Source organism: Thunnus albacares, chromosome 15 (genome assembly GCF_914725855.1).
Source record: "Thunnus albacares chromosome 15, fThuAlb1.1, whole genome shotgun sequence".
NCBI classification, from domain to species: Eukaryota; Metazoa; Chordata; class Actinopteri; order Scombriformes; family Scombridae; genus Thunnus; species Thunnus albacares.
Window position 1 is genome coordinate 5,677,698 of NC_058120.1, and position 25,495 is coordinate 5,703,192.

At 38.7% G+C, this 25,495-nt stretch overlaps 2 protein-coding genes across 5 annotated transcripts in view; one reads left to right on the forward strand and one right to left on the reverse strand.

The window, feature by feature from the left end:
• Positions 1 to 22,585, forward strand: part of rbks (ribokinase) — a 40,686-nt gene extending 18,101 nt beyond the window's left edge. For all 3 annotated transcript variants that reach the window (XM_044374059.1, XM_044374060.1, XM_044374058.1), the window contains exons 7-9: positions 5,447 to 5,538; positions 12,999 to 13,187; positions 21,993 to 22,585. In XM_044374059.1, the coding sequence (XP_044229994.1) occupies positions 5,447 to 5,538; positions 12,999 to 13,187; positions 21,993 to 22,166 (455 nt within the window). In that variant the 3' untranslated portion in view covers positions 22,167 to 22,585. The remainder of the gene's footprint in view (positions 1 to 5,446; positions 5,539 to 12,998; positions 13,188 to 21,992) is intronic.
• On the reverse strand, positions 22,429 to 25,146 carry mrpl33 (mitochondrial ribosomal protein L33). 2 transcript variants are annotated; one of them, XM_044374062.1, is made up of 4 exons: positions 25,013 to 25,146; positions 24,605 to 24,623; positions 24,386 to 24,492; positions 22,429 to 22,895 (listed from the first exon to the last, which is right to left on the reverse strand). In XM_044374062.1, exons 1-4 carry the CDS (start codon positions 25,032 to 25,034, stop codon positions 22,846 to 22,848), a joined length of 198 nt encoding a protein of 65 aa, XP_044229997.1. In that variant the 5' UTR covers positions 25,035 to 25,146; the 3' UTR covers positions 22,429 to 22,845. The 2 variants fall into 2 exon arrangements, with proteins under 2 accessions (XP_044229997.1, XP_044229996.1); XM_044374061.1 differs by lacking the exon at positions 25,013 to 25,146 and having other exon boundaries at positions 24,605 to 24,672.
• Positions 25,147 to 25,495: the final 349 nt, after the last annotated feature.

Consider the following 25,495-nt stretch of genomic DNA (forward strand, 5'->3'; position numbering starts at 1 on the left):
GCTCAGCAGGAGACATGTTTTGTTTCCTCTTGGCTTGTGGTCTCATTCCACTTGATCTCTGGCAGTGGCCTAAAGGCATCAGTACATTTCAACCAAAGAGCATGCTGGATTGTCCAATACCATGTGAAACCCACTCCCCCACACCTTGCCAATGTCAGTATTAGGCGGGGCTGCAACAGACAACTCAACAAGCACACCCACTCCACACATTGATTATCCAGGTGTGTGTAGGTGAGAAAGTAAGCAGGAGCTGTTCCCTTCTTTTCATACAACTACTTTCATCACTTTTTGTGTGTACAAACAAGTGCAACACTATGTGATGACATGATCTGCCAGTGTGGTGATTCAGAACAGAAGAGCACTTTTGCCCTCAGATGTGTTCAGAAGACACTTTGTTCTAACTAGTTTGTTTCAAAGATCCAGCCTTAAAGACAACTTTAAAGCAACTGACTTAAGAGAATTCAGTAATTGCTACTTGCGGCCACAGTAGCAGCTCTTCAGCAGAAACGACATAATCTCACTTTAAACATACCTCAAGATTTTGTCTGTCTTTTATTAATCAATTGATTTATCAATCAGTGATTTTTAAAGTCTGACCTTAGTGTTATGATGCTTTTTTTATGATAGAAAGATACAGTCATTAGTCTGTTTGCATTCCACATTTACAATCCTACAGAGAGAGGCTTCCCAAGAACTGGAATCACTTTATCAAGTAAAATGTGGGAAGTGGACAAACTTAAAATGGAAATGTATTTTGATGTTTGTTCTGTCCTCTCACATTCTGCGTCAACCACCATTTTTGTACATGCATTCCTAAAACCCGAAACAATAAACAAAACCCTGTTTTAAACCGCTACCCTCCCTCAGTCCCCTCCTTCTTCAAACCATTTCCTGATAACCAGGTTACCGAGCTAGTCATCTTTAACAGCATCCTATTATTAGAAGTCCTCAACGTCATCGGAGACGTCTGGGGAGCTTCTCGCCCCTGTCATCAGGGCCTGTCGCCGGTAATCGCTCGCTGCAGGCTGCCAGAACGAAAGAGTTGCAGCCATAACTGTGTTGCAGATGGGATACCCAGATGGCCTCGCTGAGCGCCACCCTCTTTCTCCAAGCCCCCCTCCTCACCGCGTCGACCGTACCACGGGATTAGGCTCGGCATGTGGCGGGAGAGAGGCAAAGCGAACGAAGACGCTTGGCAAAGATGCCACCTCGACGTACCGCAGCATTGCGTAAATGGAGTTCTCTGGAGAGAATGGGTGTTAATGGGTTTGGCGGTGAGGATTTAATGACGCGGGGGTGAAGCGCCGCTCAAATTACGCAAATGTCACCATCAAGCCACACATACTGTGGATGCCAGCTTTCAACACTTGTCAAGATAACCTATTAGGAAGAGTTTATTCTCCTTGCATGTAATTATTTGAGAAGAAAACATGAATATGCGTAATTTATTGCCATCTACCATTTAATATGGAGAAGTTCATCGAGTTAAATTAATTCTAAGAACTGAGGAAATGGTAGGAGTTGTGTAGTTTCACTCTTTCTTTCTTCTTCCGTCTTCACCACATCCCCACCACCCCCCCCTCCCCTCCCACTCCCTTCCTTGTCTGAGCAAGAAGCCGCTTTTATATTTCTCACCAGATGCAATTAGAGCCTCTTAAAGCCCTTTCACATACGCACTGATGACTCATGTCTTTTGTGTGTGTGTGTGTGTGTGTGTGTGTGTGTGTGTGTGTGTGTGCGTGCGTGTTCATGCATGTAAAAGTGTGTGAGCTATCTCCATCTTCCTCTTGTTTCGCTCTGCCCTTGTTTTCCATCCACCTTTCCTCTTAAATCGACCACAGCGACAAACTGCTGTATTTTTGTACTTTCTGAAACATTTCCCCCAGCGTTCTTGGCCGCTCTTCCAGCACATGTGCGACCAGACTTTGAACCTCCGAGCAAAAAAGCCCAGAGTCATGACACACACACGCACGCACACTCTCCTGCCAGACGTGACTCAGTATGCACACAGCCCAGTATTACCACATCTGTCCCAGCAGCTGTGTGTGTGTGTGTGTGTGTGTGTGTGTGTGTGTGTATTTGTTTATGTGCCGGAGTGTATTTGTGTGGTTTCACTAACACCTGGAGAGCAAAACAAAGCAACCTGAGACTTGACAGACTGGTTAAATATGACGTCTACAGTAGCAGCTCCTTGCATCAGCGAGGCAGATTCCTTCATGCATCAGTGTATTACGGATTTCACGCAAGCTGCTCATGTGCGCATATTGATAAGCTTCCATCCTCGGCGGTCTTCTAGTCGCTTATTGCATGTATACTTCATGAGCGCCGGGGACATGCATACGACATCAGCGCCGAACATGACATGCTTGACGTAAACACTGTGGTCACACCGCAGGTGGCAGATAGAGGAGCAGATAGTGGAGGACAAAATCGTACTTCCTCCTCAGCGTCGCAGATGACTGCAAATAATAATACAATTATTGACAATAGTCTGAGAAAAAGACAACAGCATGAGTAAGCCTTTTACATGATTCAGTGATATTTTCACCATTAATCTTATTTACATAGCGTATGTGGTTAGCGCCTCACTTCAAAAAGATTGTTGTGACTGATGGGTGTCTGTTAATGCCACTAAGTACTCCACATATGTTTCTCCACTTAACAACATTATCATGCTTACATAATCAGCACAGGGTTTACACACGCGTTCCAATTTTACAGTTAAGTGCATAACAGCGTAACGAGGGAGAAGAGCAAAGACTGAGTCCCCTTTCTCTTAATCAAGATTGTTTATTGACAGTACAAGTTGCAGCAAATAAGTGTTCTTCATATATTCTTTCTCTTAGCTAGAAACCTTTTATATATCACTCACCTGAAGTAGCCTATTAATTGGCATTTTATTTACTGTTGATTTTATTCATTTCATTTTAAATCTCCCTATTTTAAATCCTTTCTGTTATGTTTTTAATGTTCCTATTTCTTGCATCTGTTTTTTGTGTTTTTTATGTTTTGTAAAGCATATCGTATTGCATCTTTTTATATTAAATGTGATATTAATATTATGATTAAGAGTTCAGTGTGCTTCAAACAAAATAGGTTGTATGATGCATTGTCAGACCACATCTAAAGGCTTAAATGTTAATAGCTGTAAAGAATTGACGCACTAAAGGCAGGGAGACCTACCATCATAACCTTTTCCTGGCTGCCTCCTGTTTAGCGTGTCTCTGTTGTCTCAACACAGTAAATTGTTTTAAATGGATATATACCAGCGCACGCTTTTCGGACAGTCTCTCCTCGGAGGCGTTCACGGTGATGCACACATGAGAAGTGACGAAAGTAGTTGTGTGAAGAGAGAGAATAAAAAAAAAAAAGTCTGCTTTGGAGAGTTACAAAAAAAATGTTTGATTTTGCTGCTGGAAAAAAGGGAGTTTCAGACACTGTTAGAGCTTTTTATCTGAAGTGTACTGAGGCCTGTAGGCAGCAAAAGAACAAAAGGCACAGTATATAAAAGCCTATTTAGTCTGGCATATTAATATTTAAGAATGCCAACTGATGTCATCGTGATTCATCGTGGCAAAGGTAATAAAAACAACTGATAATAAACCAGAATTTATACAAATAAAACACACTATTCCCGTAATATCAAAAATGTTAATATTATCAAGATAACAAATGATAGCACATCATGAATCTATTTCCTCATTTAGATCCAGATAAACTAAAGCATAACATTAGAAAATCCAGTAGGTTTCCCTCTTTATTTACTCTCAGAGTAAATAAAGGCTTTTAATATACCTTATCTGCATGTGTTGCCTGAGAGATACTAAAAAAATATTTTCTTCAAGCATCTTTTTCATCTTCAAGAGTTCTTTAATGTTCTTCAGACTCACTGCATCAGAAATTGATTGAGAACTCGGCCTCTGCTCTCTTCTTGTGTTTACAGAACAAAATAGTATTTTCTCTAGTATCCAAAGTTCAGGCAACATAATTATTTAAATATTAAACATTCTATATTAAATCAAAATTCACGTAGTAGTTAATAAAGTGTCTGTGAGTACTTAAAGGAGGATCATGACACATCTGACATTCACTTTGTTGCCAGCTAGAAGTGTTGCTGAAAAAAAGTTCTGTAGGTGGTGAAGATAAAATAAATCCAAGAATAAAAAGAGATTAAACCTGCATTTCATAGTGAAAGGAGGAGATGAAGAGCAGATACAGAAGGATGAGGAAAGGCAAGGAAAAAAATCGGAGATGCCTCCTTTTATGCAGAACGGAGAGACATCGAGATCTTGCACTTGTCTTGGAAACCAAATGATGAAAACTGAGGTGCAATTCAGTCGACAGAGACAGGAAGAAGAGACAGAGAGCCCAGTGTCACTTTTTTTTTGTGACATGGCCTTGGCTCATGCGGTTATACATGCAGTGCAGTACAAGTGTGTGTGTGCGTGTGTGTGTGTTGAAAAAGGGAGATATTATTTCCACTTTCACTTGCGAGCAACCCAGCATCCACCTCAAAGCGCCAGGTGGCCAAAGCCCTGCGCAAACCCACGCAGCTGCTCTCGTGCCCACGCAAACACACACACACACACGCGGAAAGTAGGCACACACTTTTACACAACAGACTTTGATGTCACCAACACTAAACATATATTTCCCTCACACATGCACACACACTTGCATGAGGCTTTATTTTGTACACAGAGATATCAGAATTAATCGCTTCGTCCAGCTGGGCTTATCCTCACACATACACAGAAATCATGGTATTAGACGCATTAATGCTTGCCGCTCATGAATATGCATTAGACAGTGATGTGCAACACGTACAGAGGATTACTTCTGACAAACACTCTTGCTCTCTCTCGCTCTCTCCCTCTCTTGCGCTCCTTAACACACACAGAAAGGGTCACAACTCATCTCACCCACACACTGACACAAATACAGTATATAGGGTTATATACCTCATGATGAGTCTTTTCCACACATACAGTCCTGGAAATGCAGGGGTTACAGCGACAGGATGTGAGCAGCAGTCTTTTTTGCAGCGTTCTTTTCCGGGGAATGCTAATTTAATCGTTTAAAAGGTGTCTTTTTATAGAAGCTTATCCACTTGAGCTTTGCCTGCGAGAGCAATCCCCAGCGGTAGCCCACTAGCCTTTGTTCCCATTGAAAGCTTAATTAAGGTAATGCCAGACCTTGACAGTGAAGCTTAGCAAATGGAGAAAAAAAAAAAGCATCACGCAATTGTAAAATGTGTCACTGGGGGACATTGTCAAAATTGTATCCTTTAAAAAGCGAGCTGACAACTATAACTGGCTGCATTATTTAGAACAATTATATTTGTTCACCCTTGTTAATGACTGCCTGTTATCCTGAGTGACCTATAGATTATAATGTTTGACACTATGGTCAATAAAATGGATTACTGCCTGCTTTCTTGTTACAGTGAAGACAATATTCAACCCAGCGCCGGCCATTGCTGACTTGGATCCAGATTTCTACAGAGCCTCTGATGTGTTTTGCTGTAATGAGTCTGAGGTGATGAATCACACACACACATACGCACACACACTTTATTGGGTGCACCTGTTCAGTTGCTCGTTAATGCAAATACCTAATCAGCCGATCATGTGGCAGCAACTCAATCCATTCAGGCATGTAGACATGGTCAAGATGATCTGCTGAAGTTCAAACCAAACATCAGAATGGGGTGCAAAGGTGATTTAAGTGACTTTTAACATGGCATGGTTGTTGGTGCCAGACGGGCTGGTTTGAGTATTTCAGAAACTGCTGATCTACTGGGATGGTGGTGGTGGTGTAATGGTGTGGAGGATATTTTCTTGGTACACTCCGGGCCCCTTACCAGTTGAGCATCTTTTAAATGCCACAGTCTACCTGAGTATTGCTGTTGACCATGTCCATCCCTTTATGACCACAGTGTACCCATCTTCTAATGGCTACTTCCAGCAGTATACACTCGCAAGTTAGGGTGATAACGGTGGCAGATTTACCACTTTGAATTCTTAGTCATTTTTCAAACAAAAGGTTATTGATTTTACACACAGGTAGGCAAGAAACATGATTTCTAGCAAGGAACCATTGATTTTTTTCGGCTGAAATGACTCACCAGTGGATTTTTATCGGCTGTAGCTAACTGGCTAATTAAGCTAACGTTAGCACCATGAGTTCTTTGAAAAGGTTTTGTCCAGCTGACTTCCTCACTGGTTGATGATGCATGTACAGGACATGGAAATAAAGAAACAACATTTTTCTTGTATTTCAGTGTAGAGCTAGTTAGCCATATAAGTGAAAAGAAAAAATTATTTAGTTCTATCATAACCCTTTTGGCTGCTTAGCTTACTTCTTCATAGTTGCAAACAGTATGTTTCACTTTTAACGTTACAAGAGAAAAGGCTTTTAGAATGAGGACTAACCAATGTGTTAATGCTGTCTCAAGTAAGGTTAGCGAAGGTTGCTGGAGCTTAAACTTACCAAATTCTAATATAGAGCAGGACAAAGTTGCTAATTGTATCACAGTGGATGTGCTAGTTGTGAACTGGGCTTTGTTAATTAAACCTGTAATTTAACAAACTAATGTAGTTAGTTATATATATGCTCATTGACCTTTAAAATAAAAAAGCTGGTTACCAATGTAAGCTAGTTATCTGTACATGCTAATGATTGCAGCTTACATTATAGCAGATAAACTCACTGTGAAATATCTCTCTGACTACAACTTCATGCACACCACTCCAGCATGTGGAGAGATAGGCCTGCCGTGCTAGGTTACTGTTGCTAAGCTATAATTTGACAATTGTTTGAAGGAGGAGTTTAGTGAACAGTCAGTTAACTCATGATTGTTAAAATCAACACGTGATGCACTTTAAATATGTCCAATCAACAATTAGTAACAGTGGAAAACTTGTGTGACACTAAGTCATGCATAGGTAAAAAAAAAAAAAAAATTATCCTCTTCTGTAAAAGATAAAGATCAGAGGTTTGAGATGTTATGAGTACCCACACATACACACAGCTTTTCACATTGACTCAACTTTACCTCCTGGGTCATGACCCCCACCAGCACATCAATAGCACCACTGTAGCCTTTAGCTATACATGTAAACTCTCTGGTATGAAGAGGGGAGTAAGTAAGTCAGTAATGGCACCTCACGGCTTGACTGTCAGCCGATGACAGATGAGCGACAGGGGCAGGGATAGATGGGAATCGTAGTAAAAACAACAGGGCAGATGTGCTCTTTGGCTGAGTCAGCCTCCCCCTTGGGGATAAAGTGGATGTGAGTTTGCCCTGGAGCCTCTATTTGATGTGGTGATGCAGGGTGGAGAGATGCTGTAGCCAGGTGTGGGAACATGAAAGGGAGAGTTGACGAAAGCACATGTCTTTTTCTTTTTTTTTTTTTTTTTTTTAAAGAGTGTCAGGTCATGGAGGTACAGTCATGTTAATATATTATGCAGTGTGCCGGAATGGAAAGAGCACAAAAGTATCCCACACATTTACTGGCGCTTGTACAGCATTTTTTTCAGTGTTAAACTGTTAAAGAGGCATTTTTCAGTCTATGATAAAAAATTAAAAACTCAAATTTCAAATTCAGTACATTGTTGCTTGTTCCTATTGTTACTGCAACTGAGTAGCGACTTTAAAGTGCAATATGTTAAATACAGTGGGTTTTTTTTGTTGTGATTGTCTTTGACAGTGTTCAGTCAACAAGCAAGCTGCACAAATTATCATCTGTGATGAAGTATGATATATATATAGTATTTGCTTGATTTGTGGTCAATATGTTTAAGTCTTGTTTCTAATCATATAGCCACCAAAAATAAAATTTTTGAATTTGTGCATTTTATCAAAGCAAAGGGCCTTGATTTTTTTGGGCAGAACCTCTTGTGAGCAGACTTTGTTTTAAAACTGCAAGTATTTATTAAATAAGCTACAAACATGGATACATTTTAGCATCAATGTTACAGTTTATAGAAAAGAGAAGTAGGCGGTTGACTAATGGTTTCCACACAGGCAATGGTGGAATGTAACTCTTAGTAAGTAATTTTACTCAAGTAAATTTTACTATGTACTTAAAATTGTACTTAAGGTACTTGTACTTCATTTGAGTATATCCATTTTCTTCTACTTGACACTTCCACTCCACTATATTTCAGAGGGAATTTTTTTTTACTCCACTACCTTAATTCAACAGCTTTAGTCACTAGTTATTTTTCAGATTTAGATTTTACAATAAAAAACACACATAATAAATTTCTAAAATACAACACATTATTAAAGATGAAACCAGTGGATCCCAATCCTTTTGGCCTGTGACCCCTTACAAAAAAGCAATCTAGTTTGAGCTCTTAGTCATGTTTCAGATATCTGTGAGTTGTTTGTGGTTCCACTGAAGAGACATTTTCCCTTCTTACATGGTTTCATGTCATCAACAGCCATTTCCGGTCCAAAAAGGATACACTCGATAAAATCAAGAACATTTCAACAATATTTCACAAAAAGATAAAAGAATACAAATTGTGTATCACCTTGTTATTTCTTTTTCCTCTCCCATCAATCATCTCACAACCCCTCTGGTGACCCTTTGGAGGGGCCCAATATATATAATAAATAATATTATATTAATAATATAATGTCATTTAAATATAATACTTAGTAACTATAATATGTATATACTGTATATCAGTAATGGACCGATTTTGTGGAAAACACGTACTTTTACTTTTAATACTTTAAGTAACTTTAGCTGATAATACTTCTGTACTTTTACTTAAGTAGGATTTTAAATGCAGGACTTTTACTTGTAATTAAGTATTTTTATATGTTAGTATTTGTATTTTTACTTTAGTAAAGGATCTGAATACTTCCTCCACCACTATACACACGAACCATCTGTGTAATTGATTACAGCATTATAATATGACAATTAATTATAATATTAAAACATACTTTCATAAAAAAAAACTACTGTACCTATGAGCCTCAACAGCCAAAAGCAAAATAACACTCCATACCATACTCTTAATGCCTCATCACAGCAATTCATCACTGAATTTTTCTGAATATGAATATTTTTTAAAAGGCAAATTTTTACCTTTGCAGTACACATGGTTCAGTTTTTGAATTCATATAATTCTTCACTTTTGCATAAAAAGTACTTCCAGTAGGTATAAATCTAGTTCCTGTAAATTAGGAGCATAATTTTTTATTGGTACATTTAATCTTAAATTATGATTATATGCTCTGTGACCTAATGTTTCTTGCTGCATTGCTCGCTGAAACTGGATTGAACCAGATTCTTGAGTGTCCATTTATGTAATCAAAAATCAAAAAATGACTAGGACTTATTACCAGGCCCACTTTCCTCCTCAAACAGTGTATGCTGTAATGCTAATGAGGACCTGAAAAGGTCAGAAAATACAGTAATGTAAATGGCTTTGGTCAAATTATACTGTACTTGACCAACTAATTCAATAGAAAAAACTCAAAATACACCAATATAAAGTTACTCATTTACAGGTGCAAGAGTAAGATTTGCTGAAATAATAAATAATGACATACATTTTAAACTTGAACATACTAAACTTTGGGTACAGCAAAAGTGAAAACTGCATGTTAAAAATATAAATACACAAAATTACTGTAATGACAGCACATTATTTCCACCCCCTGGAAATGTGTCTAAATATACACATTCTTGGAAATACACCCACCAAGTGAACAATATAATACTGCATATGCTTTACCCACTTGTGTGTACACTTGTGTGTGTGTATGATGCATACACACACATACAGAGACACATAATTCAACTTTCTCATATTCTTGTACACAGAGGGAGGTAGATTGATTCCCTGCCCTAGTGTGAAGCTGATGACTAACAAAACAGCTCTTTTTCTCTTTTGGCATCCGACAGCACCAGGGTGGCTGCGGGCTCTAAAAGCACTGATACACTCTGCGGTTTATTTTTGAACTGTCCAAGGTCATTGTTCACTTTGACAGATCACAAAAAACAAGGAGGATCGGATCCTCAGACCCTCATTCAACACTGGTGTCAACCGTGCCGTGACCCTCCCCTGTGAGGTTAGCTGGCATGCATTATGTACAGGTGTGTGTTTGTGTCTGTATGTTTGTGTGTGGTCTCACTGTACCATGCTCAGGTTAAGGGGGGTTTGGGGAGTGGGGGGGGTGATAGAGGGGCTTAAGGATGACAAAGTGCAGGCACTCTTTGATCCTCAGCCCACATACGCTACTGAATTGCTTTATAGTGAGGGGAATTATCTTTGATGTCCACCTGAGGACCTCACGTGCCGGAATGGATCCACGTTTCTATCATTTACCAATCTGAAAGGGATCTCACACATTTTCACAGAAGCATGATATAGCAGTGTAGAGTAACGATGACATTTTTTTATGCTTCTACGTTTTCCAAACTGCTGATATTTGTAGAGAGGAAGTCCAATCTAAAATAGAAATCACAATGTGTCATCCATTCAAGTTCCTGATGATCACACGTAAAATCACTTGGATTTCAATTAGTCACATTACAGGATTTTTTAAAACACTCACATGTTTTCCATGCACAGTTTTATGAACAAAATGTAATACTTTCAAAGGTATTCAAAATGTTTTTTTCTCTTGTTCAAGATAGGATAGAAGTTGCAGCAGTAATTTATTTATTATTTATTTCATAGCAGGTAATTTATTTTTTACAGTTTTAGTATAATCTCTTTTTTTTAATTAGTTTAATTACAATAATATAATAAGTCCAAAATAAGACATAGGAGACAAAACAAAGCAAAAAGAATAAATTAATAAAAGACAGAATGTTGTACGTTACGAGAGTAAAATCAGACGTTCCACCACATTTGTGCTACGTGCGAGAGTGTGTGTGAGTGGGCTGTGTCTGTCTATATGCATTTGTGTGTAAAAACAAAAAAGGGAGAAGGAAAAGAAAAACAAAAACAGTAAAGTAACCATACAAGATAAATATTCAGATAGTAAAAATTATATATGACAGTATTTTACAATTTCTTTGGCTCAATTAGCACAGCAGAGTTCAAATTTTAAAAAACTCTGAAAACAAAATTGGCCTCAAAATTGAAATATGAAATATATAATATCAAGCTGTTTTTATCAGTTTCAATTTCAGTTTATTGGAGGGTCATCACATTATTTATGTTTATCACTGACTTTTCATCATTTTTGCATTACAAAATATAATTGTCATTATCAAATAATGCTGTTAAACTGTTACTCAGTTATCATTAAAACAGAGTCTGCAGCGTTCGTTTCCTCAAAATATTACTCATAGTGATGGGAAAAAATGTGTTTTTGAAATGATGCAGAGAAAGAATTATTTATCGAACATGCCGTATCACTGTAAATATACTGTAGATGATAGAGTCCATTCATAAAAGACAAAATGAAGATTGTGACTGGACTGCATCAGTTTACTTTCTCCAAAGTAAACTTTTTCACACATTACCTTAGTGTCCTTAGATATTTCAACCACTTGCAATCTTACTGTAATCATCTAAAATACAGTAATACTCTAATGCTGAAAAACACACTTAACATTAAACCACAATTCACACTACTCTAACAAACACTCAATACATAATCAATTCCTTTGTTTTTTTCTTTTAGCAGTGAAGTGATTATCAGTTGTTGCAATGCTACGGAGAAATTTACAGTCACATTTTGCATAGATTCAATGATCTGTAAACTTACCAATCAACATGTGCTAATGTGTGCTAATATCAGATGTCTGTATTCTGAGGACTGAGCATGTGATTTAGTGTTTTTCACTTTTGTGTATAAAGGTAAGAATTTAGCAAGTCAATTTGTCTCTTTCAATAAGCAGTTTAGCACATTGAAACTTTGTTGTTGTGAAAATAGAGCCAAATCAATCATAAAATACTGTAATAAAAATTTGATTAAAAGCTGGATTTTTTATTTGTTTAGTGGCTTGCAGGTCCGATCAAGTAATTCCAGTCAATCAATAAAAATGGGCATGAATGGTAAAAATATAATTTTAGATACTTTATGCTATTTAATCTAAAAATTGTCTGATATATGGTGTATAATTATATCATCAAAATACAGTAATTGGTATCCTTGTATATTCTGTAAAGCTCCTGTCGTGCTTTAAAATAAACTTGCTGCACATTTTCCTTTAAACTCCAGACAATAATATTGTGTATCTTCTTTTTCAAGAATGCCCCTTATTGTGGAAGAACTGCTGTGGTTCTTAGTTTCCTTGAAGTTCCTCAAACATCAGCTGTTGAGTCCTGCTTTGTCACTGTTTAGTCATTTTGGATCCAGATGAACCAGAGTAGTCAGAGGATATTCTCTTTGAAAGTCTTTGGCCCACAGACTGCTGACGAATCCTTAACAGACTGTGTTTGTTTTATGAGTCTGGCTGACCACGGTCAATGTGTAATTACAGCTGACTCACACCAGAACTGTTAATAGGAAACAGTAAACTAAAGCAAGTAGGCAATAGACTAGTAACGGACTACTGATTAGGGTTCCTTAGACATAGTAAATGACTGTGATATATTTAACCGTGTTCATTAGAGGCATGAAACAAGCTTTTATTTTTGATTAGATTTTTTTTTTTAAAGGAAAGCAAAAACTCAAGACATTGCTTTGATATCTTGCATGTCACACGCAGTCTGTGGTGCAGGGTTTTTGCCTTGGGGAATTTCCATAATGCAGGTCTTTATTTATCCTCCCAGTATCCCACACCGCTGCTGGTTTTGCCGTATCTTTAATTTTAATTCCTAACCTCTGATTAACTTGGCTCCCAGTTAAAAGAAAAAAAAGACACTGGTTTAGACAAAAAGTCAAAGAAATAGTGTCCCATGATCATCCTATGCTTTGTAAAAAAAAAAAAAAAAAAGAGTGTGTTGTGGATATGATTGTACAAGATGTCTGACATGATTAACTCTGCTTCTCTCCTGCTGTCTCCGTCTAGGCTGAGCTGCTTACTGGTTCCTCAGTAGCTAATGTGGAGGAAGCATCTCGGGCCGGGCAGGAGCTGCTGAAGCGAGGCTGTGGGTCAGTCATCATCACGTTGGGACCCCAAGGCTGCGTGGTGCTCAAGGCAAAGGAGTCTACCGCTAAACATGTTCCAACAACGAAAGTCAAAGCAGTGGACACTACGGTAAGGATATAAAGAATATTTAATTTGATAATTATTTCTTCAATTATTCAATTAATCGTGTGATTTAAAACATTTTTTTTTTAATTTCCAAACTGATATATCTTAGCAACTATTGGATGGATTGCTAATCAATTTTGTACAGACATTCATGGCCCTGACTTTTCCTCTAGCACCACGATGAGGTTGACATTTGTGGTTTTGGATGAGATGTCTCTTGCCATGAAATATGGTTCAGAAACTCATGTTCCCCTTAGGATGAATTGCAATTTTTGGTGATTGTTTAACTTCTCATCTAACCCAAATCAAGTAAAAAATTTCAGTTTGTCCAAAACTTGTAAGATTAAATACCTGCAAAACTAACAGAGTGGAAACAGTTTATAGTGATCACATCCGTCCAAGTCAAATTGATCACTATAAGCTAATGACTATTATAACTTTCTTTATTTTTCATGCAAAATACCATCTAATTGACATTTTTATATTTATTACATGAGTATAAAGTACTGTTTCAAAATAGTTTTGAAACGCTTCATTCATTCAAGTGCTGTGTCTCGTTGGCTCGTTTTTTGGCAGTTTGTCATGAGCTTCAAGGAGACTCTGTTTTTCATTGAGAGAAAATGACTTTTTTTCTCCCGTCACGATTTCAGCGTGCACGCAGCACCAGCCTCAGGTAACCAGCTGGAAGCAGACAGGTTTTGCGTTTAGGCTGTAGGGATGGGCGTTGCAACAAGAAAGTTGAACCAGAATCAATTTTCGGAGAAATGCTACCTGTAACGCTGTACAACCCTGCCATGAAGGAAGACAAAAACATTACTAGGAAGAGGGAAGGACATTTCTCTTTGTTTGATAACGTTAAAAGTAAAGTTAGGCTTTGCTGACGACTTCCCGACTCATTTTAAAAAAGACAATAGAAAGAGAGAGAGAGGTTAGCAGCTGGAAGCAGACGGGTTGCCGCGAGGCAGTAATGGTGCTGCATATCAAATGTGTACCATGGGAATAAAATTTTTAAAAAATCGAATTATAGTAGTTTTAAAAAAAAACTTCCATATGTTTTCATATATTAAAAAACCCAAAATGAGCACTGCAAGCAGACTACTTGATTACTATAAGCAAATTATTTAAACAGCATTTGTATATGAATGATTCTGTCCCGAGCTTTTTGATCCATACAAGCGGTTGATCACTGTAACCGTGATCACTATAAGTAGTTTCCACTGTATTCCCAATGTCAATGATGTTAACATCAGCATATTAGTATTGTCGTTGTGACCACATTAGCATGCTAACTTTAGCTCAAACCACCGCTGCGCCTAAGTACAGCCTCACAGAGCCACTAGCATGGCTTTAGACTCTTAATCTTGTTTTAATTATGGATTCATTTCTTACCTGTTTTGCAAAATTATTTGATTAGTCATTTAACTTATAAAATGTCAGAAAATAGTGAAAATGCCCATCATAGTCTCTCACTGCCCCAGGTGGTACCTTCATCTTCATCATTTAATGTCAAAATTTGATAGATATTCAACTTCCAACGATGTAAAGGAGTAAATAAGCAAATTGTTACTTTTGGGGAGGGTTAGTAATATCCTTTACCATGTTTAATTTCATCCCTCAAGTGATAAGAATTTTTTATTACAGAAATCACTTTTTTCCATTTTAGTAATGGGTGATGGTTGACAAGAAGGTAATGGCACTAACTATATTAGTGAAAGGAAAAAATGTTTTAGGTGGAAAATTATGCAATTGTGCCTACTTCTGACTGTCATGCAAAGACTGAAAGGAATTTTTTAAAAATGGTCCTTTACAGCAATAACAGAGGAACAGATCATTTTTCACAGAACATCCTCAGATTCCACTTTGCTTTTCCATAACAAAGCTTTGTCACATACAACCTTAATCTGTCCATTCATCATAGGCCAATGAACTGTTGGTTCTCTGAGCTACTGATCTGTCTTTTGCTCGAGTGGAACGATTTAAGATCATTGGGGATGTGGTGACCATGGTCTGTTTCCCCTCCCTGATTCTAATCTTTAAAAGAGGCCAGCAGTGCTTGACTCATTTCACACCGGCCTCTGTGGCTTGTTTTCGTCACAGGAGCCTCAGCTAGATGTTTGCATTTCCTGTCTCTGAGGGTTTTGTGCACCCTGTGTTCTACCAACCAAGTACGTCATCACACAGAGGTGTTAATCACCTCTTTGTGCTTACCATGTTTGAATTAAAGGCTTTTAATTGTTTGTGTAATGGATTCTTTTACTCAATAGTTCCCCTAGGAACTTTTATTGTGCTATAATTTCCAAAAGCTGTTCATCATGCAGTCTAGTAAAAACTGGAGTTAAACAATTGCAAGCATGCGGTCATAGCTTTACATGAAACCCATATCAGACCTTGTGAAAGTGAGGAAGAAGCAAAGAATAAAGGTAGTAAAAAGTTAGACTTGAGTGTGTGTATGTTTGCAGACACACTCTAAAGGAGCTGCAGCTGAACTAAACAGCAGCATCTACTTGTAATCCCAGGTCACTCTGGCATCTCAGGAACAAAGGGCTCGCTTTCTTGAACGGTGGGTGACCTCCTCCGTGGCCCCACATTTCGAAGCAGACACACATAACTACCCTTGTTCACCGTCTTCACTCTCCCCGCTTCCCAGTAGCCCCCAGGAGAGGAGAATTTACCCAACACCCCCCTCCGCTCTTCTCCCATGACTCACCTCTTGGGCCTGCATCAGTCAGCAGAAAGCTGCGCAGCCTTGCTGTGGTCGGGCCTGCTGTATGTCCCCCCACTTAGACACACACACTCTCACCCCACCCCTTCTGTTCTTTGATGGGCCCATAAATTCTGGAGTGTTTAACTCTTTTGGACATCATAATCCCTCTTCCAGTAAGGCCCTTTTCTTTTTTTACTGGAGAGGAAAAAACAACAGGTTGTTATCAAGATCATTATTCACCTCTTTGAGCCAGTTCTGGTAACACAGGCCTCTTAGTTATGATTACCTCTTATGTTACGATTACTTTGATTGTGTTTTTTTTCTATCTCTAGCAGTAGTGACAGGAATGTCTTTCAAAGACTGGCCCCAAGCTTGTCAGCACCAGGATTTGCTCTATTTTCACTAGTATCAGACTGTGAATTGAGGCAGTATTACAGGCTGCAATTCTTCGATATCAACACAATGAGTCACTTGCGGTTTCTTGCTATTTTAGCTAGGCTACTGCTCAGCTGGGCGCCATGGGTAGCATGACGTGCTACTGATTGGAACAATCACAAATACAACTTTTACTGTTCTTATTCGGAAGCATTTGGTTGTTTTGAATCCTTTGATTGATCTAGCTTTGTTAATGATGTGTCAATATGGTGGCTAAATCATTTAGCTTCCTCCGACTGTAACTCTGTCATCATCTGAAGCACTCTGCTCCTCCTGCAACTGCCTGAATAACACATTTTACATGGCATGAGCAATTATGGGCTGAGTCAGGGTCATGAATCTGGATGAATAACAAAGCAAAGCCACTCATCTACTGTGGCTCCCCCTTTATCCATGTCTCCCTTTTGTCTTAAATTGAGTGCAGGCTTCCCTCACTGAGATCAGAGCCTTGGCTGTTTTGTGTGGACAGTTAGATGAGGCTATAGTACACACACAAACACACACCCAGTGCCTTTTAGCCCCAGCAGGACGTGGGTGGCCTTGGTTTCCACTGTTCCGGGAGGTCCACTGTGTACGGCGAAAGGTAGACAGTACTGTCTAAACCAGACATTACAGCTGTACGGTGGGTCTGTACAGTCAAATTGTTCCCAGTCTTCTCTCATGACTGGAGACGTGTAAGGACCAATGGTATGATTCCTTCCAGGAAGCCAAAGGTAAGGGAATACCTCCTGAGCACTGCATTCCTTATCCCTGCAAACTTTGTCAGTATGACACAATGAGAAAACTGCCACATCACCATGTTTTAATGGATCACACATGCTCCAGCAGCTGCTGTTTAGCAACCCAGATGTTAGGCCGGTCCTCTGCCAGTGTTTCTTGCATCGTCATGTCGATCAGTATTACACACAAAAGGGTGAAAGAGGACAAAGACAAATCACTGCAAATGCATCAAAGATGTAAAAGGTCTAATTGGTCCAATTAAATGTGTTTTTAATCTCTGAAGCTTCCTTCCTCGTTACTTCAGAGGAGTTGTCCCCGGCTGTTTGCAAGTCATACTGGAAGCTTCCGGACGTGGAAGCCACTGTGAGTCAATGCTGCCCTCGAGTTGGTCTTTGCTCTCCCTAGGGTGCCTTTCATTGACAAAGGCTGTAGGCTTCAGGAGTTAACTGCACATAGCTCCATCTGTTCTACCAATATGGGAGTCGAGATTGCGGGAGGCTTCTGGGTGAGAAACACAGTCACAGGTTCTGGAGGCTCCAAAGGTTCAGTGGGCGCCGCAAACTCTGCAACATGAAAGACATGCAGTGTGGAGCTCTATCTGAGATCTGCTTTTTCTATATGTGCTGTTTTTCTGTATATCTTTGGTGTTTAGCACTCATTGCTGTGGTGTCTCTGAGCTGCACTTTACAAAGATCACTTGTCAATCAAACCGTGTGGGTGCTGCTGTTGTCTTTGTCCTTGGATTTTCTGTTGATGGACTTGGACTGAGTTTCTGTATGCGCTCCTTTGTTTGTCTGTACAGCCATGGCGGGTATTGCCGCTTGTGTTAACTATTCAGTTTTTCCTCTATTTATTCCAAACACACCACTCATGCTGCTGTCAGAAGCGTTAAAAAAGGTCACATCCCTGTCAGTGAAAGCCTACCAAATACAAAAGTACTCAGAGCTGCAAATTGGAAAGCTTTCAACAGCTATATAGGTTTGCTTGTTATGTTAAATTGACCAGTTTACTCATTCGAATGTAATTTTATTTTAATCTGTTCTAAATTAGAAAGCTATTATTTTGATTAATTGAATTTAACTGAGCCAGAAAAATAAAGGTTCCAGGAAGATGGTTGAAAGTACTTTCATTCACACAAAGCAAATAAGTGCCATAGCTCACTTTTATTCCATCGTCACTCTAAAAACATCCAACTGCAGAGAACTTCAGAAATCATACTTTGTTAATTTGGTGAGCTTTTCACCAACACATCTGCCATCCTAATTTCTAACTTCAGTCTGAGTACCAGCAGAGAACAGGCAGAGGAACAGCACGAAGGTCAAGACGTAGCGGACGGAGCCAACCAGCACGAGCATCACAACTCATCCGCGGCAAGCGCTTGTGTCACTTGATTGACAGGCCTCCAGATCTAACCTTCACCAAACTGTGTCGAGGGCAGCGGCAGCGGGGCTGAAGGGGGGAGCGCTTGTCAGTCTCGTTGAGCTTCATTCAGTTGATCCAGTAGCGTCACATGCCAGTCTCAGAGAAGGAGACGTTGTTAATAAGACACACAAAGGTTGGATGGTGGCTCGTACAGTCACTTAAGTTGACTTGAAGTTTAGATGGGTAGAGTCACGTCTTGTGTTGGTAATTTTCAAGATTTCAAGATTTCTTTACAGTCATTTCTCAGTACTCGCATACATTGAATACATTGAAGTACTTATTTAGATGTGTATTGGCTTAGTAGAAAAAGATATCCAAAGTCATATAAAAGTGACGTTTTTTCTTGTATGTACCATTAGTCTTGTGTTATTGGGCCATCCAGCCTTAGAAGTTCTCATTTTCTTTTTTTTATCATAATACATGTATTTATTGATTTACCATTTATTGTACACTAAAACAATGCGCATGGAGCATTTGGGGGTAACTCGGAGCATAAGAATTTTTAATTTAAGGGTACAGATTACTCATTTGTAATTAGAAATATTAGAAGTAAGTCATGTACACAAATAAGCTAACACGATGAAGACTCCATAGCCACACTAACAGCTCTGTGAGGCTGTACTAAGCAAAATGCTAACATCAGCATGCTAACATGATCACAATGACAATGCTAACACGTTGATGTTTACCAGGTTTACCATCTTAGTTTAGCCTGTTAGCATGCAAACAATTGCTAATTAGTACTAAATGCAAAGTACAGCCGAGGCTGATGGGAATGTCAAAGAAAGGCCACAAGGATTTGAATCTTATAAGCAACTGAATGAATACTAACTACTATTTAAGTTTTAAAACCACTGAATTTATAGCTTTGAAATATCTTACTTTGAAACCCACCCATCTGGATATATATGGTCAGAATTCCCCTCTTTAAAATTTCCAGACGGTAATTTCACCTTCTTTTTGAAGGTTGAGACGTATAGTTGACAGATTGTAACTTGGTGGGACAGAGAGCTGATCTAATGCATTCAGACTCTGTGGCTCATCTTGGTAGCCTGTTCAAGTGTGAAATTTGCATCATGAATATAGGCGTGACATTCACCAATCCCATTTGAGCAACTTAATTTTTTGACTTGACTTGAATTTTTTTGGGGTCCAAAAATTGACATTTGAATTAACTTTCTTGAATATTGGACATTTTCTATCTAAATTTGTGAACATTACACACTTAACTTCAAGTTTTTGAAATTACACAGCTGGAAATTAAAATCTAGAAATTTTAATGAGGGGAATTCAGATCACATCTATTCACATAGATGAGTTTCAACATAAATATTTCAATGCTATAAATATTTTCTAAATGTAAATACTGTCTGTTTTTTAATCCTGGAAATATTTATATAATTGTCCCAGTTTAGCACAGACATATTTGCTATTGCCAAGTTTAGCCCTTAATACTAGTATTAGCTTTCAGAAACTTGTTTTGGCTGCACCCTGTTATAGTCTGACTAGACAAAGCTGGATTGGGTGGTAGATTACTTAAGTGTCAACAGGTGATTCAAAACATAAAGGGAAAAAGAATTGGTAAGTTGCAAAAAATCATTGATTGCCATGACTATAAAGACCAAAATGTTCTTATTTCTATCACCAAACATTGTTGCTAAATCTGGCCCCCTCACTGTACTTGGGCGCCTTTGGTCATCAATTCCTAAGCGTCAACCCCCAGTCAAGAGTGGTATCATCATTTCAACCACAACGTGTGAACTGGGAAACAGGCCAGAGCCAAACCGTTGGGACTGCATCACCAAAGCCTTATTTCCAAACCCTCACTGTATTGTAGCCCAGCCCAGCTACCAGACAGGAGACATAAACACACCATGGGTTTAAACATGGAAATCCACCAGGCCTGTGAAATGTTTTAGCTCTGATCTCACTTTTTCCAGCATCTCTCCAGTCCAGGAGTGACACCAGTAGCGTGCACTCCTAAGGTGGGGGGTGGAGTGCAATAATGCCCTTTTCAAAAGTCAAATCAAAAGCACTTTTTTTTCTTCATACATTGCTGTTATTGGTTATCTGACTGGTCAAGACATGCTTTCAATTATAATATTTTAGCCAAAAAGATATAAATAGGAGACACAAAACAATTTCTGCTTTTTGCACCTCGTCCCCCACATGCCCCGTCTTCTGTGGACCCTGTTTGGCCCTCTCTGTTTCTAGTACTGTGTCAATCACAGGGCATGGCCCCCCTCTGCCCAGCTTGGGTCAGGGTTAGGGTTTATGTTTTTTTCCCCATGTCACTGAATCATCCCCACTCAACTGACAACCTTCTCTCTCAGATTCTTGACTGGCAAAACCCAGACAAAAGGGTTACTTTGAGGTTGGCAGGGTGAGGGGGGTTAGGAGGGGGGCAACAGAGGTGCTCAGAAGGGAGAGTGCAATGAACTCTTTTGAGAGCCGAAGTGATGACTAATGGAGCGGGCTTGTGAGAACCAGCGTTGGGGGGCCATTTGTGGTTAAACATGAGCGTGTCGCCACATACCATTGTGCCTTTTCCCATCAGCGATCCCTCCCCCCCCCCCCCCCCCCCCTTCAGAGTCCCATCCTAGCCAACCCCCCTCCAGGGCGTAGACAGCACATTCCATCTCTATCAATAGATGAGGAGGGAAAAAGGATGATTTATCTGTTCATACAGATAGCCAAAACCAGAGCTGTTGGCAGTTCTGGTTGAAACCACTGATGGTTGATGAACAAAGCAGTCATGTGCTACTAAGCTATTAGGAAACCCCGGGTTTTTGGTATTCATTTGTTCATTAACTTTAATTTGGCAATTACACAGTACAATGTCAGGTATTTTTTTCAAGTCTGGCAGCCATTTGAACAGTTGATGCACCTAATTTACCATTTTTGATCTTTCCTTTTAGTTCTGTAAAAAATATTTGGCTTTTCTGAATATTAAAGGGTGTTGTACAACAATCATACAATATCCCACCTCATTTAACATGTTTATTGTGATTATTAAATTATTACTTATTATTCTGATGAGGTACTGATGAAATCTATGAGAATATAATTGCTCATACAACAGATGTTTCCCTTAAAGAGCTGACTGAGACACTTTCACACACAGCCAAGAATTCAGTAACTCATTACAAACTAGTTGAGACTTCAGGCAGCAGAACAAGACCTGGAACAGCTGTCAAATGCCATAGCACCCCCTACTGCTGACAGCTCACTGATTTTAAAAATGAACCTCACTTTGTCTTTTCATGTCTACCAACAGCGTTCCTCTGCTCTTCAAATCACACAATGAAACATTTTAAAACAAAACACCTGGGCTTGTGTGTTTAACTGTAGGTGTGTAGCGTCGCTTCCATATCATGAAGCTCCGGATCTCAGTACCTTTCATTTTATATTTTATGATCCTGCCTATAGAGAAGCATGGAGCAGGTCTGCTCTGTGCTACACAGTGGAACTATTTGCACCACAGGTAAAATTTAATAAAGCATTGTTGCAATATTGTTTCTTCCCAGGGTGCCGGAGACAGCTTTATTGGAGCACTGGCATTTTACATGGCTCATTATCCCACAATGCCTCTGGAGGAGGTTGCCCGAAGAGCCAATCAAGTGGCAGTAGTGAGTGTGCAGGCCATCGGCACACAGACGTCTTATCCCTTCAAAAAGGACCTACCAGCCGAGCTGTTCTGAGAGCAGCGAGTCAGCAAACTGACACTAATAACTGGACATGATCTTGAATGCCTTATTGAACTGGGAACACAACTTTATTATTAAATGTGCTGCCTTCAGAAACTACTGAGGATTGTAAATCTAACAAATGTTTTGTTTTTTTTATAAAGCAGACCATGACTTAAATTTGACTGTCAATATAACAGTTATATGTATAGTGCCTATATGACAACAAGCCTACTTATAACACAGACAAGACAAGCATCTAAACACTTATACGACACATTATTGACTTAATTTATTTGATTTCCTCAAGTAGACAATGTTTCATAAGTGGTTTACGTACAGTTACCCAGTTCTAATAGAAAATGTACAACACTTGACTGAAGCATAATGAGTGATACTGTATAAAGCAGCACCATAATTATGTCATTCCATGACTACACAGACAAAAACAGCTGTGTTGGTCCCAATAAATAGCATCTCTTTGACACATGAGTGGTGGTTTCTTGTTTTGGGTGGTAATCAAGGTTTCCATCATCAATGACCTGGTGCAGCGAGAGAGAGTAGAGGCCTTTTGACAGATCCGGGAGGAAATCCTCTGAAAACAAGTCAGCAGAACACCTTGTATAATCCACGACTATTAAATCGTCTGTTTAAACCTCACAGGTTTTTGTTGTCCATATCTTTCTGTGCATTGTTAAATCGATTTGATCTTCCTCTTCTCAAAGAATAGGACGTGCTTGTTCACTGCAAAGACAGAAAGCAGATTTTTAATGCAAGCCACAGGGTTTGAATGGAATAAAAAAAGAACTTTTTTATATACATAACACATAGATTACATATATACTGTTAAGGAGAATGGACAATAGGGACTTGAGCTTGTAGCTGAATGCTCCCAATGCTAATATCAAGGGGCAGGTTATATATTTCCCACTGGGCTCAATATATTAACATATGTGCACATAAGACCTCAATAACTATTTCAGATGAGACATAATGTTATAAGAAACATGATACATCCCCTTACAACTGGCCCATACCAGGTTCATGATGCATAGTAGTGACATGACATTCTTTGATTCATTCAAGATCATCTTGATTATTTTCTCAGGTAATCATTTGGTCTAGAAAACAGTGAAAATGCCCGTCACAACATCCTGGAGCCCAAAGTGATGTCATCAAATGTCTTATTTCACCCAGCCAACAGTTTGAAACCCCAAAATTTGAAATTTACTGTAATGCAAGATCAAGAAAAGCCACCAATTCTCATATTTGAGAACTTGGAACCAACAAATGTTTGCTTCAAAAACTATTTTGATTATTTGATTATCAAAATAGTTGCAGGTTCATTTTCTGTCATTCAACTAATTGTTGCAGCCCGAGCTTGATTATCTAGTTAGGTAGTTTCCCAACTATGCCACCAGTATAAAAGTGCACAACAGTTTAGACATAATAGGCCTTCTTCACAGAAAACATTTTGTCATGACATAGTAGATAAAAGCACATACAGTATGTTACCAATAACATCATCAACGATGGCTCTATTCTATTCAAGTGTGTCACAGCGTGACAGTGAGCCAGCATGCACAATACCAGGACCCTGAAACTAAACCAGAATCAGCATCTGATTTATTGCTGAGTAGGCCTGCACATACAAGGAATTTGTCTCAGAGTTGTAGTGCATAACAATCAAAAAATAGAGGGTAAGTATCTATACAAAGTAAGAAAAATACAACTACTACAAAAGACTGGTGGTAAAAAATATACCACCATAATATACCAAATATATAAATAACATTTTATAATAAAGAATGAATAAAAATATATTCTAAGTGAAGAGAGTTTTAAAAAAGGTGCACAAGTTATTGATTGGGAATGTGCAATGTTCAAATTAGAAACAGTATATGTAATACAGCCATCAATACACCTATGTTTTTCCTACTTGTGACATGTCAAAATATTCCATAAAAAACCGTATCCTTTCAAATAAGCCTGAAAAGTGCGATTTTCTGTTGCTATTTAATTTCGCAATTACTAGTGACAAATATCTCTTAGTCTACTGCTACTCTGCAGATTTAGACACAAGGTCTTCTATTGCCATGCTGAAAGTACAGGTGGCAATTTGGAGTCAATTGTCATTTCTTGTTTTGTTTACAATACAGATTAATAAAAGGGCTTCTATGCGTATCTTCCATCTGCAGTGCACAGTTTGCCCTAACACTGCTAGTCAGTCTTACCAAATGGATCATGTTTGCGCAGCACCAGTTTGTCTCTGAGCCGGTTCCTCTTGGTGTTGAAGAAGTAACCTGTCCCAGCAGCGCTCATCATCTGCACCAGCACCGTCCTGCAGGAACAAGTCCAGATTATTATGACTGCAACCCTCTGCTACAATGGGGAACCATCAATATTGAACTATTTCACGTTTCATTTTCATAAAATCAACAACTTTTACTTACTTGGACTTTGCCTTGGCCACTGGAACATGAAAGAGAACAGAGCACATGTACATGAATCACGCAGAATAACACGATTAAAGTTTAGCGGATACTGTTCTAACTGTATTTTCAAGGGGAAGGCTAACAGTTAGCTGCTAGCTCGGGATAAACGATGAATCCATAACAGCAACTGTAGAAACTAACGTGACATTTGACAATGAAGGCGACATTGAAAAAAATACTGAGATACAACATAATGTACGTAGAAGCAACAAAGTACTGAGATAAAGCTGATTAAATAGAAGCAAAATGATAGACAACGTAATTAGCAACTAGCTACCAAAGCTAACTGTTTGTTAAATGTACGTTTGAGAAACCGTTACATATGCATGCACCTCACTCTTTGCATATTTACAGTGAACTACTTACAGTTAACGGTGGTAAGAAACATTTTGTAGACTTTAAGTCACTTCTTGAAGGCGGTATTACAGCATGAATGTGTTAGCTACGTTAGCTGCTGTAAGTCACATTGAGAAGTGAGCACATCCGGTGTTACACCGTATATGGTAACCCATCAGATCCTGTGACCTGCAGTGTTGGAAAAAGTATTTAGATCCTTTACTTAAGTAAAAGTATAAGTTACACAATGAAAAAAAATCCTGCATTTAAAATCCTACTTAAAATACTAAAGTAAAAGTACTAATTGTGCAGGAAATCAGGCTGGCCCTAAATTTAACTGGTAATACTAATATACTGTTACTTAAGTAGGATTTTAAATGCAGGATTTTTACTTGTAATGAAGTGTTTTTATATTGTGGTATTGATACTTGTGCATTGTTGCAAACAAAGCATTGTTGCTACAATCATGACTAAATTAAAAGTTTCTACAGAAGATTACAGACAACATGATTG